Below are 17,360 nucleotides of genomic sequence, written 5' to 3' on the forward strand. Positions count from 1 at the left end.
TTCAAGGTACAGTCTTATGGTGGTGTGTTTTGCCGATCCATAATAGGAGTTACATCGCTGCGTATACTGCTTACTTTTGATAAGAAAACACTCTACACACACATGAAATGGCAACTATTCCTCTTTTCCCTAACCCTTTGTAAGTAATTTTCCAAGTAGGAGTCTTTGGCTTTGTGGCAACTGATTGCTCAACCATTTCATATGTCTTGTATTAGTTGATGGCTTCCTTCTAAACTCTGTTTTGTTGAGACTTGTATGTAAAATATCTGATAAAAAGAGCTTAAAGATATATTTTCTGTTGCTAAATTTCTCAATATTATGACGTATTTTGGAGTTAACACATACAGGCATTTTCCCATGTTCTGGCTTAATGCTTATCATATTCAACACAAACTCTCCCGTGTGTTAGAAGCTTTTGAAACTATTCCTGTGACAAGGCCAAGGTCCTGTTTTCTTTTCCCCAGATGGGAGGAAAGCAGTGCAGAAGAGAACCTTCAGCAGATGGATGAATGTGTTTCTACAGACAGTAAGGCCCAAATCAATACAGTTCTAATCCACACTTTAAAAAATAAATAAATAAATGCAGTCACCAGTGAGGGTGATGTTTTGTTATTCTCAGCGCGATCCTCCAGTCGAAGTGCACGATCTGTTCACAGACATCCAGGATGGCAGAGTACTCATGGCCCTGCTGGAGGAGCTGTCTGGCTACAAACTAGTAAGAATCCTCAATGAATGCAAAACCCTTCATGAGCTTTTAGGGATTTGTAACTTTTAAAATTGTAAAGTGGATGCACTCTCCAAAAACTAGATAATGTCTGACAGTGTCCGTGTATGTGAGTGGAAGTATCAAGTAATATCTATGGATCTATGTTCTTTATCATACTTACTTTGTCTAAATAGAATTGCTTCACATGGTGATTCAATCTGTCCCTTTTCTTTCTCTGCTCTCTCTTTCACATTTCACCCATTTAAACCTGCAGTTTGGAACTTTTATCTCCCTTGTCTGCCATTGAGAGTATTTACAAAAACACTGTTGATACGATCCTTCATAGGCACCACTGCAGCATACTTTGTCGCTACTGTTGTGGCTGTAAACTGTGGATAGATTGTGAGTAAAGGAAATAAAGGCCACTATAAAAAGTCTAGAAAAGCTGCATGATTTATTTCCCATTCAAGTTAGCTTGTGGACACTGAAAATTAGCCTGCTTGGGTGGTGGACGTTTCTGGTGCTCATGTCCTACCCTACAGAGCACGCTCAGTTGGCATTCATCTGTCCAGCGTGGAAATATCTCAACAGACACCAGATTTAAAACTCTATAATGTGAACTACAGAGATTTATCCAGCACTGATGGGTTTAATCAGCATTGTGTGTACTCGTTTGGCAAGAGTTTGAATGTAATAGATGTTACATGTTTGTAAAGGTCCAGCACTTTAAGATTTAACATCTTACATTTTTAGCCAAAGGGCTCTGACATCAACGTGTGTTTCCTCACAAGATGGCACTCCCCTTCCCAACATGCAATGCAGCAGTACTTCTCTTCACATTGAATGCACAGTTGACAAATTTGATGCCAAATAAAATATATTTAAGAAAATAAAGAAATAAAATATATGATTGTTCTGGCAATTTCTTAATATTTCAGTTTCGATCAGGTCCTTATTTTAGAGACATGGGATCAATGAAACCACTTCCAAAGACTCTGACTGTTGATGTTTGATACCACTCTCATATCTAACCCGAACTTTAAAGCCAGCAGCCAGTTAGCTTAGCTTAGCACAAAGACTGGAGGCAGTGGGGAGACGGGTAACTTGTCTCTGCTTAAAACTAACAAAATCCATCTTCTCAGCCATGAACTAGGTGACCAACGAAAAAATGACTTTTGTTTTTGCACAGAGCTTGTTTACCGTCTTGATGCGAGGCCAAATGAACTGCCTGCGCTTCATATTTACTGTAGAGGATAAGCGTTCAACCTGTAATTTCTTACGTTAGCTCTACAGGTTTAGGTCGTCTTCTCATCGCATTTTCAGACTGAACAACATCTCCAAGGCCCTGTCTTTCCTAGATGATAGACATGTGAGTGTGTTTGCTTGTAAATACATTTTGACATGCGTTTCACTCTCGTTCACTTTGGAATGCTGAATAACTAGACTGTGACTGATGTCTCCTCCCTCTTGTCTCCCAGGTGAAGCTGCTTGGCATTGATGCCTCCGGTATCGCTGATGGCACGCCATCTGTTGTTCTTAACCTTGTCTGGAGCATCATCCTGCATTTCCAAGTAGGGTTTTTTCCCCATCGTCCATCAATCTAATGTCTCGTTGTATTATCTCGCTTCTTGCCTGAGTGTTTGTCTTTGTTGCTGACCTTACATACACACCTCCACTTTACTCCAACACAGATAAAGGAGGTGACGGGAGTCCTCCGCAGACATTTATCTTCTAGCCTCTCCTCCTTATCAGGGAGCAGTTACCCGTCCGGTGGTGACCTTTCACCCCAGCCAGATGTCACTGGCAGCTACGACTGCAGCACTCTGCCGAGCAAAGGCAGAAAGGCTGCCAGGGAGCCAAAGTATCATGGGAAAGCAATCAAGACGCTCCTGCAGTGGGTCCAGAGATGCACGTCGAAGTGAGATCCAGTCGCTTACAAAATCCTTTTGGTCACGCTGAACCCAAGCGTGTATCTCTACAACTACGATGAGTGTAGTAAACTTCAAGTTATGTTATGCATGTGTTTGCAGGTATGGGGTGAATGTCCGTGACTTTGGGAGGAGCTGGAGGAGCGGGCTGGCATTCCTCGCTATAATTAAGTCCATAAACCCAGACTTGGTTGACCTGAGGGAGAGCTTGTGCAGGGGACCAAAAGAAAACATCCAGCAGGCCTTCATGATAGCCCATCACAGTTTAGATATACCACCTCTGCTGGAGCCTGAAGGTAAGAGTGTCCAGAAAGCAGTGAGTGCCTCATTCCTTTCATTTCATCATGCCTTTCTGCAAGATACAAGTTACTTTGATGGAACCTACTGTATTCTCGGTGCCAAAGGCTCACTGTGGTGTAATGATACCACCTATTTAAGCATGTAGGAATAAATCTGAAACTTTAGTCTCGCTGCAGATTAATCTACCAGTAAGCAGCAAAGGTCAGTTCTGTGTGTTCACCGTGTTTATTTTGTATTGTGTCTTTATCACGAGACCTCCAGCTGGTCCTCCAAAAACAGGAAGGCCTCCATATTAACAGTTTGTTTAAGAATAAAAATGATTTGTCATTACCCCCACAGACGTGATATGCACTTCACCAGATGAGCAGTCCATCATCACCTATGTGTCCATGTTCCTGGGGCTTCTTTCAGGCACAGATGAGGTCAGTGCACTATTTGACATTTTGAGAAATACACCTTTTTTTGCATTTTTGCGATAAGAGATAGATGAGAAAACTGAAACCACTCCGTGATCTGTCTGTAAGCATCAGCCAGCTAGCTTAACTTAGCATAAAGAGTGGAAACAGAGGGAAATAGCTAGTGTGTCACTGTGTGGTTTGACATTTGTGATCAATGGTCCCAAGGTTTGACACTTTAATGAGGACATCTATTTTATCTTTATTCATGTCATATGCATGTCATTTGCTTGGTATAAACAGACCCAAATTTAGTGGGGATTGTTTCCAGTCGTTGCATCCTAATAGGCGTAAATTATTGGTGCAGCCTTTAACCAATCAGCATTGGCCAAAATATGACAGATAATGTGTGCTAAAACTCTACCTCTCTACTAAATTACACATGCTTTATATTACAGGATCATACAACAGATTTTCAAGTTCCTGAGATCCCCAATTTGGGATCACTCGAGTCAGTCAGCTTTGGAGAAACTCTTGCTGATGATCCAGAAGCCAAAGCTTTGCTTAAAGGCTTGGAGAGGAGCAGCGAGCAGCTTCTGTGGAAACGGTGGTCCAGGAGATCTTCAGGGAGCGCTCGTGCCACCTCACCTCACACAAACAGAGCAGCGACCTCTGACCTCTCCTCCAACAGATGTGACCAAAGCATCACCGTGCAACCTGCGGGCAGTGCTGCCTCCTCACCATTCAACAAACAGAAAGGTCAGGGTCGTAGCGTTTTACAGCCACCCAGTCCCCTGGAAGCGGTCGTTGTCAGCCAGGAGATCCAATCGTGGATGGAGAAGGGTTTGGATCAGAGTTTCGGAATGCACGGGGCGGATGAAAGTCACTTTTCCTTGAGCTCTGACGAAGGAATCTACAGCTTGTCGGTGCTGGACTCGGATGAGGAGGATGCCTACAGCTACATCCTTGATCTGAATAAAGAAGTCTTTCAGCCTTTCAGTCAGCTGAAAAGGCAGGTGCCAAAGGTGGAGGAGGAAACAGCGGAGGAAATGAATGAAGAGTCCAGGCATCAGGAAGCAAATGAGATGTTTAATGGTGGTGGGTGTAAACATCAGGAAGGCGATGCTGTGCAGAATGGAGACATTGATCTAGAATCAGCAGTCGGGGCTCAGTCAGGGGTTCACAGGAAGTTTGATTTGGACAACACTGATAGTTGCACTAGAGAGAACACAAAAAACACAGCGCTGTTTTACTCGGAGCCTGAAAGTAGAACCAAAGAGGAACGCAAAGAGGAGAGCGTTTTTGAGTGGCAGAGTAATGATGATTATCATGAGGAAGAGAGGGAGAAGTATACGGAGAGGGTTCGATTGGAGAAGGATGGAGATGACAAAAGAGAAGATGATGCAGTGAAAGCAAAGATTTTTGAAGCAGCTAGTTGGCAGAAAGATATCAAGAAAGGAGGTGAAAGAAAGCTCTCTGAAACATGGGGACAAGTGAGTGAGCAAGATGAGGGAGAAGATTTGACAAGGCTTAAGGAAGGGCAGGATTTAGGGATAGCAAGCGAAGAACTGGGTGTAAAAGAGGAAGAGAGGGGAAATCAGCAGAGTGCGAATTTAGAAGGTTTTACAGGAGGAACAAATAAAAAAATCTTAATTGACGGTGGTGCGTTTGAAGCCAGAAGGAGAGTTGACACAGAAGAAGAAAGTGACAAGAGAGACAATGCTGTCAAACTGGATTCAACCAAGAGTAAAGATGGAGAAAAGATGGAGGACACAGATGAAGAGATAAATTCAACAGATTTTGTTCCTGTTAAAACAGCTGATGGGAGGAATGGGGGACTGGATATCAGGAGGCAAAAAGACCTGATAGCAACACCAGACCATCCAAGTGAAACTCCAACAAAACATGACACCAGTGGACATGTCGAGAACTATGATGGTGATAATCACTGGACTCCTGCCTGCAGTGGAACCTCTCAGACGTTCAGGTACTGATTTAGCAGTGAAAATACAACTGATTGTTTACCAAACCTTCAAATCAGATTCAGATCTTCAATTTCACGCGCAAGCTACCAGAAGCAGCTCCATGATACAGCTCACAACCTGATGAAGTTTTGTCAGCTGAACCATCGCAAGCAGAATTTAAGTAGCAGAAGCTAATGCTGTTGGTAAAGCTCAGTGAATTGGTTGCAGCTTATTTACAGCTTACTTGATGTTTTGCAGGTGAAGCAATATTCTTGTATTGCAGTATAAAGATAGTTAACCCCAGTAATATAGTGTAATTTTATGCTAAATATGGATTTAAAGTGGTATTTGTGCTGACACAACCCTGCTTTGAAAGTTCACAACAGCAGAAGTAATGTAAAGTTATGGTTTAAAAATCTTCAAACACTTTGCTCTCTCTCTGTGCGACATTTTAGGATTTAGACTTACGGATGACTTTGTAAAAAGTATTGCTAGCTAACATAAATTTGGCCGGACTTGATGGATTGTTGTCATTTGCAGCTACTTCAAGAGCACACACACACACACACACACACACACACACACACACACACACACACACACACACACACACACACACACACACACACACACACACACACACACAGTGCTTAAAGATGCTGTAAAGTAGAAATGAAAATGAGTTTTAAGTTCATCACACCACAGAAGTATGGGTTATTAACTACCCATCCAAATTTGAATGAAAAAAAAACACCGACAAGTTTGTTAAATTAGGCTTTGAAATAGTGAGAAAATCATCAGTCTTCTCTGCGACTGGGGGGGGGCGTGTCCTGAAGGAGCTGAAGCTCCGCCCACTCCCTGGGAGGTGTTCAGTGTTCTGTTGGACAGTCCTGTGGCTGCAGTTCTTTTCCCCACTAAGCGGTCCATCTGACATCCAACCTCTCTATGACTTCATGCATGATGTCCCACTGGTACTCTGTCTCTCTGGTGGACTGAGCAGCCTGCTTTGGGAAAACACAATAGAATCAGAATTTATTTGTCCAATGAGTGAAACATACAGATGCATATAAATGAAGCTTGTCCCCTCTGATCTGTAACACAGGAGTAAAACTGGACACCAGAGACAGCAGACAGTGAGTCTCCAACTACTTCTAACGCACCTGCATTACAATAGTGGAGATAATAAGAGCGGAGGAGTTGATTTAGTTCTGTAATGACTGCAACATGCACAAGGCTGCATTACATCACATGTTAATTAATTACATCACATGTTAATTCATTATGTCACATCAATTCAAACTTTGAACCTGCTCAGGTCAATCCTACAGTCTTTCGGGCTCGTTTATCCGGACCGGTACCGGTACATGTAACAGAGAGGGTCAGTGATTATAACGTTACACCGGAGTACAAAAACAACAACCCTCATTAATCGTGAGGACTAGATCTCCTCTGGTCCATGTTCACCATCACCCCGACATGTAAAATACAGAGTTACATATATTATAGTTTGCATTTTCCTCTGAACTCCGCTACGAGCTCAATACAAGCTAATTAGCACATTAGCTCCCATTTCATGAAAATAAAGTTATTCTACACAGAGTAAAATCACGTTATCACGTTAGGTTTGCACCGCGGACTACATGCAGCAGAGTTACTGTGGAAAAGTTATCTAGTATAATTATAACAAGCACAGAACTTATGCTGAGTGGTGAACTGCTGGCGGCAGCAGGGGACCCTGCCGGCGGCGGTGGACACGGTCGGCGGCGGCGGTGGTGTCCACCGCTACTGGCGGCGGCGGACCCTGCTGGCGGCGGCAGACGGTGCCGGTGCGACCGAGAGATGAACGGCCGTGAGTGTGAAGCTCGGTTCGGCTCCGCGCTGCAGGAGAAGCGGTGTGTCCGTGAACTCCGTCTGTCTCCGGTGGAAGTTGGTGAAATGGTCCCTGCACAGGCGGCTGTTGGTGTTAATCCTAACGTCTCCATCAGCGTGGCCCTTGACAAAATCAATCCACCTCTTTTTCCTTTCTTCCTCAGTAGGAAATTTAAATGGCGATGCAACGCCAGTTTGGAGGTTCTTGCTTCCAGGAAAGATGAACTTGCAGGTGGAGGGAGACATCCTGTAGCAGCTAGCTGATGTACAATAACTATCTGACTACCAGGAGTAGAACTGAAGTCCAGTGGGATGACCTCTTATGTAAATGAGCTCCAGGCTTTCACCGGAGGAGCCATGCAGAAGGTTATATAAACTGGCTGTTATCTGACGTAGATAGGTTGTTGTGAGGTAGATAGGTTGTTGTGAGGTAGATAGGTAGTTGTGACGTAGATAGGTTGTTGTGATGTAGATAGATTGTTGTGATGTAGATAGATTGTTGTGACATAGATAGGTTGTTGTGACATAGATAGGTTGTTGTGATGTAGATTGTTGTGACATAGATAGGTTGTTGTGACGTAGATAGGTTGTTGTGATGTAGATAGATTGTTGTGACATAGATAGGTTGTTGTGACGTAGATAGGTTGTTGTGACGTAGATAGATTGTTGTGAGGTAGGTAGGTTGTTGTGACATAGATAGGTTGTTGTGACGTAGATAGATTGTTGTGAGGTAGATAGGTTGTTGTGATGTAGATATATTGTTGTGACGTAGATAGGTTGTTGTGAGGTAGATAGGTTGTTGTGACATAGATAGGTTGTTGTGAGGTAGATAGGTAGTGGTGACGTAGATAGGTTGTTGTGAGGTAGATAGGTTGTTGTGACATAGATAGGTTGTTGTGACATAGATAGGTTGTTGTGATGTAGATAGATTGTTGTGACATAGATAGGTTGTTGTGACATAGATAGGTTGTTGTGATGTAGATAGATTGTTGTGACATAGATAGGTTGTTGTGACGTAGATAGGTTGTTGTGATGTAGATAGATTGTTGTGACATAGATAGGTTGTTGTGACGTAGATAGGTTGTTGTGATGTAGATAGATTGTTGTGACGTAGATAGGTTGTTGTGACGTAGATAGATTGTTGTGAGGTAGATAGGTTGTTGTGACATAGATAGGTTGTTGTGACGTAGATAGGTTGTTGTGAGGTAGATAGGTTGTTGTGACATAGATAGGTTGTTATGAGGTAGATAGGTAGTGGTGACGTAGATAGGTTGTTGTGAGGTAGATAGGTTGTTGTGACATAGATAGGTTGTTGTGATGTAGATAGATTGTTGTGACATAGATAGGTTGTTGTGACATAGATAGGTTGTTGTGATGTAGATAGATTGTTGTGACATAGATAGGTTGTTGTGACGTAGATAGGCTGTTGTGATGTAGATAGATTGTTGTGACATAGATAGGTTGTTGTGACGTAGATAGGTTGTTGTGATGTAGATAGATTGTTGTGACATAGATAGGTTGTTGTGACGTAGATAGGTTGTTGTGACGTAGATAGATTGTTGTGACATAGATAGGTTGTTGTGACGTAGATAGGTTGTTGTGACATAGATAGGTTGTTGTGACATAGATAGGTTGTTGTGACGTAGATAGATTGTTGTGAGGTAGATAGGTTGTTGTGATGTAGATATATTGTTGTGACGTAGATAGGTTGTTGTGAGGTAGATAGGTTGTTGTGACATAGATAGGTTGTTGTGAGGTAGATAGGTAGTTGTGACGTAGATAGGTTGTTGTGAGGTAGATAGGTTGTTGTGACATAGATAGGTTGTTGTGACATAGATAGGTTGTTGTGATGTAGATAGATTGTTGTGACATAGATAGGTTGTTGTGACATAGATAGGTTGTTGTGATGTAGATAGATTGTTGTGACATAGATAGGTTGTTGTGACGTAGATAGGTTGTTGTGATGTAGATAGATTGTTGTGACATAGATAGGTTGTTGTGACGTAGATAGGTTGTTGTGACGTAGATACATTGTTGTGAGGTAGATAGGTTGTTGTGACATAGATAGGTTATTGTGACATAGATAGGTTGTTGTGACGTAGATAGATTGTTGTGAGGTAGATAGGTTGTTGTGATGTAGATATATTGTTGTGACATAGATAGGTTGTTGTGAGGTAGATAGGTTGTTGTGATGTAGATAGGTTGTTGTGAGGTAGATAGGTTGTTGTGATGTAGATATATTGTTGTGACGTAGATAGGTTGTTGTGAGGTAGATAGGTTGTTGTGACATAGATAGGTTGTTGTGAGGTAGATAGGTAGTTGTGACGTAGATAGGTTGTTGTGAGGTAGATAGGTTGTTGTGACATAGATAGGTTGTTGTGACATAGATAGGTTGTTGTGACATAGATAGATTGTTGTGAGGTAGATAGGTTGTTGTGACATAGATAGGTTGTTGTGACGTAGATAGATTGTTGTGAGGTAGATAGGTTGTTGTGATGTAGATAGGTTGTTGTGACATAGATAGGTTGTTGTGACATAGATAGGTTGTTGTGACGTAGATAGATTGTTGTGAGGTAGATAGGTTGTTGTGATGTAGATATATTGTTGTGACATAGATAGGTTGTTGTGAGGTAGATAGGTTGTTGTGATGTAGATAGGTTGTTGTGAGGTAGATAGATTGTTGTGAGGTAGATAGGTTGTTGTGAGGTAGATGGGTTGTTGTGACGTAGATAGGTTGTTGTGAGGTAGATAGGTTGTTGTGACGTAGATAGGTTGTTGTGAGGTAGATAGGTTGTTGTGACGTAGATAGGTTGTTGTGATGTGGATGGGTTGTTGTGACGTAGATAGGTTGTTGTGAGGTAGATAGGTTGTTGTGACGTAGATAGGTTGTTGTGACATAGATAGGTAGTTGTGAGGTAGATACAGTAGGTTGTTGTGATGTAGATGGGTAGGCTTTTAGCCCCGCCTAAACAAAACCTGAGCTGAAAACAGGTGAGAAACTGTTCAACGGTCTAACTCCACATTTCAGTGCGACAAAGTTTTCTAGCTTTGCACATGCTTTCAGCAACTCATTTCACACGTATATAATGTACTGAGAAGCAAATCATGGAATTTGCTTTACAGCATCTTTAAGATGTGGTCATTCCTGTGTTTCAAAGGTCTCCTTGTATGTTATCTGACTCTGAATATAGATGCTCCTAGCTATTCCTTTTTCTATGACATTGGTGTTTTTGGGTTAGGGCTAGAGTTGAACTGGATAACATCCACCACTTCTTACATCAGCTCAGGTGTCTATGGCTCAGAAAACAAAAGAAAGCACCATCCCAACTCTTTATGTCACTCCTACCTCGGCCTCATCTATACCACTTTCACCTCAACTACGATTTAGTCTGAATGTTGGTGTAAACCTGACATTTGTCAACTATTTCACTTGAGATCTTCCTCTCCTTCCAGTATCTCTGTGTTGCTTTACTCCTAACTAGAAACCAACACACGGAAAATGGCAAACAGTGCGTCAATTAGGAAGGCATGTCTGCTTGTTTAAAAAAAAAAAAAAAAAAAATAATTATTTCACTCTTTTGCAAAGCTTCAGTCACTTTGATGCCAATGCTCACATGCAGATGTTCCACCAAAACAAGTTCCTCCTGTCACTCTTTTGCAAGAGCACCATCATGACATCCTGGTCGTAGCACCACCCGAGGCGATGGTGTTGGGGATGTTTGGGAGTGGGGTTTGTTGTAGAATCAGTTAATTTGATTTGTTTTGTTGCTTTAATATAACTTTTAAACATTGTGAGTGTCACGTGCCTAAATCTAACACCCCTTTGTTTATCTGCTTTTCAACAGCGAGCGAGGATCCATTCTTCAATCTTTAGCGACCTCTTGTGACATAACCCCATCAGAGCTGGAGATGATCTTTGTCCTGTGGATCCTCTTCTACTGCTGCCTCATCTTACCTCAGATGAACCTCTGAGTCCTCCTGCAGTGCACCCTTCTTGTTAAGATATGCTTATCAGCCCAGTTTCCACTAATAAGCCAAACAAGGACACCTAGGGCCCGGCTGACTGTTTATCTGTGTCACTACATTTCCCTCAAGGCAACATTTAACGATTATGTTTGCTTCTTGCTGCCAACAGACATTTCTTGTAACAACTTAGGCTACAGTTTCAGATAAACACACAATGCTGTAATTCCCATTATTACACAGATTTGCAGCTGCCTGGTGTTACACTACACATTATTATCAGACATGGTTTGTCCAAAGCACTGTCTTCTAGCCAAAACACTCTGTTTATTGGACTGATTTCCCCTGGAAGATTTACTCTTTTTAATTTTTATTTGACGCAGCCACATGGGGGCATCGCAGCACCACAGCAGCAACCGTCACAGACATCTATACAGCATTTCGGTGCCTTCTGAGAATCTCATGACCTGCTGTTTATTTAGAAGCTGTATTGACATGCTGAGATTAAGCTGATGATAATTAATGAGCACTTTGACATTTCGCAGACTCTCACTGTGCCACTTGTGGCTCAGAATGTATAATCTGTCATTGTTTTCATCTCAAATATACTGTATGATAGTTAAAGCTTATTATGAGTGCAGGCTTTTTTTATGACTTTTTGTGACTATGTGATATAAACAATAAATCATTTATTTAAACTGCGTATATGTTCAATTCCACATGATAGAATCAGGCCTGTAAATACTGTATTTGTAGACAGCTCGGACATACAATAGGAGGTTTTCATATACTGTCTGTTTGAATACCACAGTGTGTACACTGTGAAATGAGAGCAAAACAAAAGTATGCATCAGTTGCATAAGCGTTCAAAATCCATGTTGACCAGAATGTGTATGAAAGGGGGGAATGAGTGTGCCCTGTCCTCTGTCCACCAAACACACATTCATCCCTGCTGAAATTCAAAGAAACTAGAAACAGTGTTTGCTCAGAGCTCAACCCACAGGTCAAAAGCTCAGCCCCGGAGATCGATGGACTTTCGAAACCACCACCACCCCCGCACCAACCTTTGAGAACAACACTTCCCCAAAGCAAGAGTTTTGGCCGTTTTTTCTGCGCGCTCCAGCCAGGATGGGGAGAGAAGCAGCGATGATGTCTGTTGTGTTTGGTTGTGTATGTCTTACAGTGCTGACATTGTTGACGTGTTCTTCGGCATGCAGGTCAGTTGCACCAAAGCCTGTGACGGTCTTCAGCTGGCCTCTGCGAAGGGAACGAGAGGCCAATCAGCAGCAGCAGCAGCTCAACACATCAGCCCTAAACACAGCCTTGGCCTTTGGACCTTACCATGCCCTGGCCACCAGAACCGCTGCTGAACCTGGGGTCCAGCAGCAGCAGCAACGCAACATCTTGTTCTCACCCTTGGGCCTGGCGTCAGCTCTGACTCTGCTGTGCCGAGTTTCGGGGTCTGACAGTCGGAGCCAGGTCCTGGAGGCCCTGGGGATGGCATCCAACTCCACAGAGCAGAGTGTGGAGGCCACCATATCTGCTCTCACAGATCTGCAGCGCAGCCTCACTCTCCAGGAGGCAGAGTCTGAGGGTGGAGCCAGGACAGATGCTGGGATTGGTGGGGCCACTGAGGGAGTGGATGCTGGACATAGAGCTGATGCAGGTGATGGAGAAGGGAATAAAACAGGGACTGAAGATGGCGGTCATGCTGGGGGTCAGTTAAAAGTGTGGAGCAGCCTGCATGTTGATGGAAAACCCTCACTAGACTATGAGAACTTTTTATCCACACCTGGACCCGCTGCCTTCAACACGAGCTTCGAGACGCTGATAAAAAACTTGCAAGACTCGGACAAACTTACACTCAACAATTATGTGTATTTCAAAGGTAGCTCCTTGTTGTCTAAGTGATGAAAGTTGAAGTTTTAATTATGTATATTCATATTCTTTCAACACATGGTTGGTGTACGAGCAATTAGACAGAGGCATCACTTTATTTCTCTGCATAAAAGAAACACAAAAACATTAAGGGGAAAATTAAATGAAGGTTAATTTAAAATACATTACAAAATGTATAATTAACACACAAATATGGGCTCATTGTATCAATGCAATATATTGAGCATCTGCATTTTGGCACTTTCATTTTACATTTCATCCATAACATGTTCCCTTTATTAATGACACGTGAATCAGGTCTTCAACCATTTGAGCGGCACCACACGGTGCTACGGAACTTCCACCTGAATGCTACGACCAGCGTGGAGGTCGCCATGATGTTCAGGGACGACTCGTCTGCGATGACGATGCTGTACGACACCAACTGTTCGGCCACGGTGGTTCGGCTGGCCCACTCGCGACGCCTGGCCTCTCTGCTCCTGCTTCCCAAAGCCGAGCTGCAGCCCCTGGAGGATTGCCTCTCCGACAGCCGCATGAGCTTTTGGCTCAGCAACCTGAAGCCGGGGTAAGTGGGGAACCCAGATGGTTGAACAGGAATGAAATGCAAACAAGCGACATACTCTCTGTGATGTTTTTGTGACTGCTTGTTTGGACTTTTGTGTCAACTGCTCCGGAATGACGATACTTGTACCATTGTGCATCCCTACATGAACTGCTCAAAGTGAATGCAGAAGAAAACCTTCAAAATCAGCAGCAGCAGTTCAATATCGTGACTGTGAAGGCTGAGCAACTAAAATTTAAGAGACATTTTCATCTGATTATATAACTATTTACACCCAAATATCTACTTCTATCAAGCCAAATTGTGTAACACACTGATTAGTCCACTACTGGATATCGTGTCAGTTTCACATTTTGTCTCGCCCAAGCGTGAAAAGTAGGTGCCTGAGGTTTAGACACCAAAAATTACATGTTTGGAAAACATTTTGCTTTAAAAATTAGCATTATGTAGGTTAAATAAATTAAATATGTTACGATGTCTGCTGAGGCTAGAAAATTACTTTCGTTAAAAAGAAACCAAAGGATGAATTTTGATTTCTCACAGACTCCCAACATGGTCTCCTTACAAAGACTTTATCACTATTACTATGTCTCGTGACTTGTTTGATGCCCTGTGAATGAAAACATGTTGATCATACATGCGTGTAATTTTCATGCCTCAGCGAAGCAAAATGTGACACTGACTTGGTATCCTCTACTGAACTATGCTTTGGCGTGATACTGGGCTGTTACATTGTGTCCCAGAAAGAAATCGTCCCTACAAAAACTGTTAACAGTGAAGTGTTGCCGTGATGCCATTCACCTCTGTTGTTTTTGTTTTTGTTGTTCATCTATGCTCAAATTTAGTAGTGGTGCATTCATGGTGGTTTGAATATGAGCATATTGATACAAAGATTAGCATGACTGTGTCCTTTTCGATAGACGTCATCCATAAACGGCTTATTCCTGAGTCTACAGTAAATTGAGCAACTCTCTGTCTCACCCTCTCATTGGTCCCCTGCAGTCGCTCGCTATCTGTTGTTTGGTAGCATGATGAACAACGCTGAGTAGTTTCTAAGTCAGCAATAATTACTGCTCGCTATTCACCAGTGAGGGAAAGCCTGCACTGCGAGTCCCACAAGGTGTAACAAGACAGCTTAGAGCAAATCCATTAACACATTGATTGTTGTTTTCACAGGCGGGCAGAAATCCGTTTCCCAAGGTTTCAACTCAGAAAATCCTACAGTTTAGAGAGCCTCCTGAGGAATGCAGGGGTATCGTCCGTTTTCTCACAGTCAGCTGACTTCTCTGTAATATCACAGAAGAAGACGCTGAAACTCATTAAGGTGAGGCGAGAACCAAATATCCTATTATACTTTTTGAAATTGGAAACCCACAAAACTATCAGGAAAATATTCGAAATTTGTGCAACACAGATGCTGAACTGTACTTTTCTCAAACACCAACTCCCTAATCTATCACTGCTGCTGTTTCCGTGTCATTACACTCAGGCTCCTCATGAGGTTATGCTGGAGGTGGAAGAGACCAAGTCAGAAGACCGGGGGAGACCTGACATCATGTTGGACTTCTCCATCCCCCCGAGAATAACCTTTGACAGACCCTTCATGCTCATAATCTATGACAGTCTCACAGGGCTCGTCCTGCTTATCGGGAGAGTTATTGATCCCACAGACGGCTAGGCTAGAGTCAACATCACATTTTTTCTTTTGCTACTGATATAATAAGCTTTGGTTTGAATTTGTCCCTGTAGTATAGCCAATCATTTTTGACAACAAATGCCTTTCCAGCAATTTCACTGAAGTTGCAGAGGGAGTTTTGTTTTTTAAACATTACAAGATGAATTGAGGTTTATTTCCCCATTTTCACAAAATGATGAAAAGGCATTTAAATGGCAGCAATTTATTCCCATGACTCAATCTCTGCTTTTCCTGCAAAAACATAAAACATTTTTCCTCCATTACAAAAGCATCTTCTCTTTTTGTCATTTTTTTTTTTCACTCTGGAACCCATTTCCTCCTTTAACATCTCTTTATCATCTTATGCAATTATTGGAAATTGCTTTGCAAGAGCATTGAGGCTTACTCTCCGACACAAAGAGAAAACACTCATATAATAGTGTCACATTTTCACACTGTGGTTGGGTTTAGTAGCTCTGGGATATTAGTCAGAAAGCCTGGTGATGAAATGATAAATGATATTTAGCTTTGTGAATAGAAGATTGTGTGATCACTGGCGTAAATATGGACGATGCAGAACAGGGGCCCAGAAGCTCTTGGGGGCCCATGCTCTGCCATTGGGACCGCTCATGCATTCATTGTTTTACTGCAGCTAAACGGCACCAACATTTGGTGACACTTGAACAGGATTGCTGAGATACCTCAGCATACCCGTCCCTGTGTTGTCCACAGAGCTCATTCTTCAAGTTCAAGTTGATAAAATGTTATGTGGGGAGCAGAATGGGACAAAACAGACTCAGCTGATTGGCTATAGTCCCATTAGACAACAGCAGAGCCAGGAGTTTGGACTTGAGCAGTGTTCTTAATAACTTTGCTGAGTACAAGGTCCTTAGAATGAACTTTTAATTTGTGAGTACAGTTTCTCTTTGCTATAGTGTGAGATCAAGGATTTAAAGTGGACCTACTAATCTCACCTTCTGGGTGTTATTTTTAGTCAGGAACTCCACTAAAGTACCTTTCCATGATTTACAGTTAAAAAAAAAAAAAAAAAAAAAAAAAAAAAAAAATCCCTATATATCTTACACTGGTCCTTTATCCAGGCCCTCAGTTCAACCCACTTTCTTTTGATTGTCCAGGGAGATGACAGTGCAGCAGCACTCAGTGCTTGTGACTGACGCCTCTTCTTCTTGCCGGTGTGGAGTTATGGAACTTTAAACCTACTAAATAACATAATTTCTCATTCTCAATTGGGAATTATTTAATTTAATTTAATTTCATTATTTGAATCTTTGGCCACTTTTAATATGAATATCTGACATTATAACATCATACATTTATGACAGAAAACACAGTAAAGCAGCAAAGTCCTCTATGTTTATGGCAATGTGATTGTTACCTCTCATGAAAATGTGCAGCCACTGTAATCTGTCTGTGATAACACTTTGCCATTGATGATGAATGATGAATTCAATAAATGCGAGTGATTGTGTGAGCAGCTGCCATCATTTATTCATTCCTACTATGTAGGCCTGTAATGAACCGCTCGGTTTTTCTTGATGGCTATTTGAACTGTGCTTTTTGACATACATGAGCTGTTTCGGATGTTTGATAGTTGGAGAAATTCAGCTTCGGTGGTTTGAGTCTGGGGCAGGCTGTTAGATTAGTGTTGAGAAATTTGACGTTACGGCCGAGCTTTGATCAGCTGCTGTCCGGTTTCCAGGGTGGCAATAGCATGGTGAGCCTCTCCATGGTGACATAGCAACTGTCTGCTTTGCAATTGTTGGTGTGTGTGTGTGTGTGTGTGTGTGTGTGTGTGTGTGTGTGTGTGTGTGTGTGTGTGTGTGTGTGTGTGTGTGTGTGTGTGTGTGTGTATGTATGTCTGTGTGTGCTTGTATTTGGGGCAAGGAGGGGTGCTAATAAAAAATATTTGCAAGGGGCCAGTTATGTTACACTGTTGAGTTTGATGAATAGAACAGCAGCTCTATCAGAAGTCACAGAAATGTCAGCCTGTTAATCAGGTAGAGTCCCAGTGACTCTTGGGAGCCCCAAGTTTGTGAGCCATTTGAAAGAGTGTAGGGTCCACAGAAGGACACGCCCAC

The 17,360-nt window shown here is 42.4% G+C and overlaps 2 protein-coding genes across 2 annotated transcripts; both read left to right on the forward strand.

Moving 5' to 3' along the window:
• Positions 1–617: 617 nt before the first annotated feature.
• Positions 618–11,784, forward strand: clmnb (calmin b). The gene is made up of 8 exons (XM_069703102.1): positions 618–715; positions 1,992–2,075; positions 2,185–2,277; positions 2,398–2,624; positions 2,737–2,930; positions 3,274–3,356; positions 3,788–5,316; positions 11,008–11,784. Exons 1-8 carry the CDS (start codon positions 680–682, stop codon positions 11,132–11,134), a joined length of 2,373 nt encoding a protein of 790 aa, XP_069559203.1. The 5' UTR covers positions 618–679; the 3' UTR covers positions 11,135–11,784.
• Positions 11,785–12,222: 438 nt separating this feature from the next.
• LOC138623489 (alpha-1-antiproteinase-like) lies at positions 12,223–15,743 on the forward strand. Its single transcript, XM_069703042.1, has 4 exons — positions 12,223–13,013; positions 13,322–13,589; positions 14,763–14,910; positions 15,076–15,743. Exons 1-4 carry the CDS (start codon positions 12,254–12,256, stop codon positions 15,262–15,264), a joined length of 1,365 nt encoding a protein of 454 aa, XP_069559143.1. The 5' UTR covers positions 12,223–12,253; the 3' UTR covers positions 15,265–15,743.
• The last annotated feature ends 1,617 nt before the right edge of the window (positions 15,744–17,360 follow it).

The sequence above is a fragment of the Brachyistius frenatus genome, unplaced genomic scaffold (assembly GCF_029030835.1).
Source record: "Brachyistius frenatus isolate BFR_SWC_R1_liver_20210118 unplaced genomic scaffold, ASM2903083v1 Contig_44, whole genome shotgun sequence".
In the NCBI taxonomy this organism is placed as follows: Eukaryota; Metazoa; Chordata; class Actinopteri; family Embiotocidae; genus Brachyistius; species Brachyistius frenatus.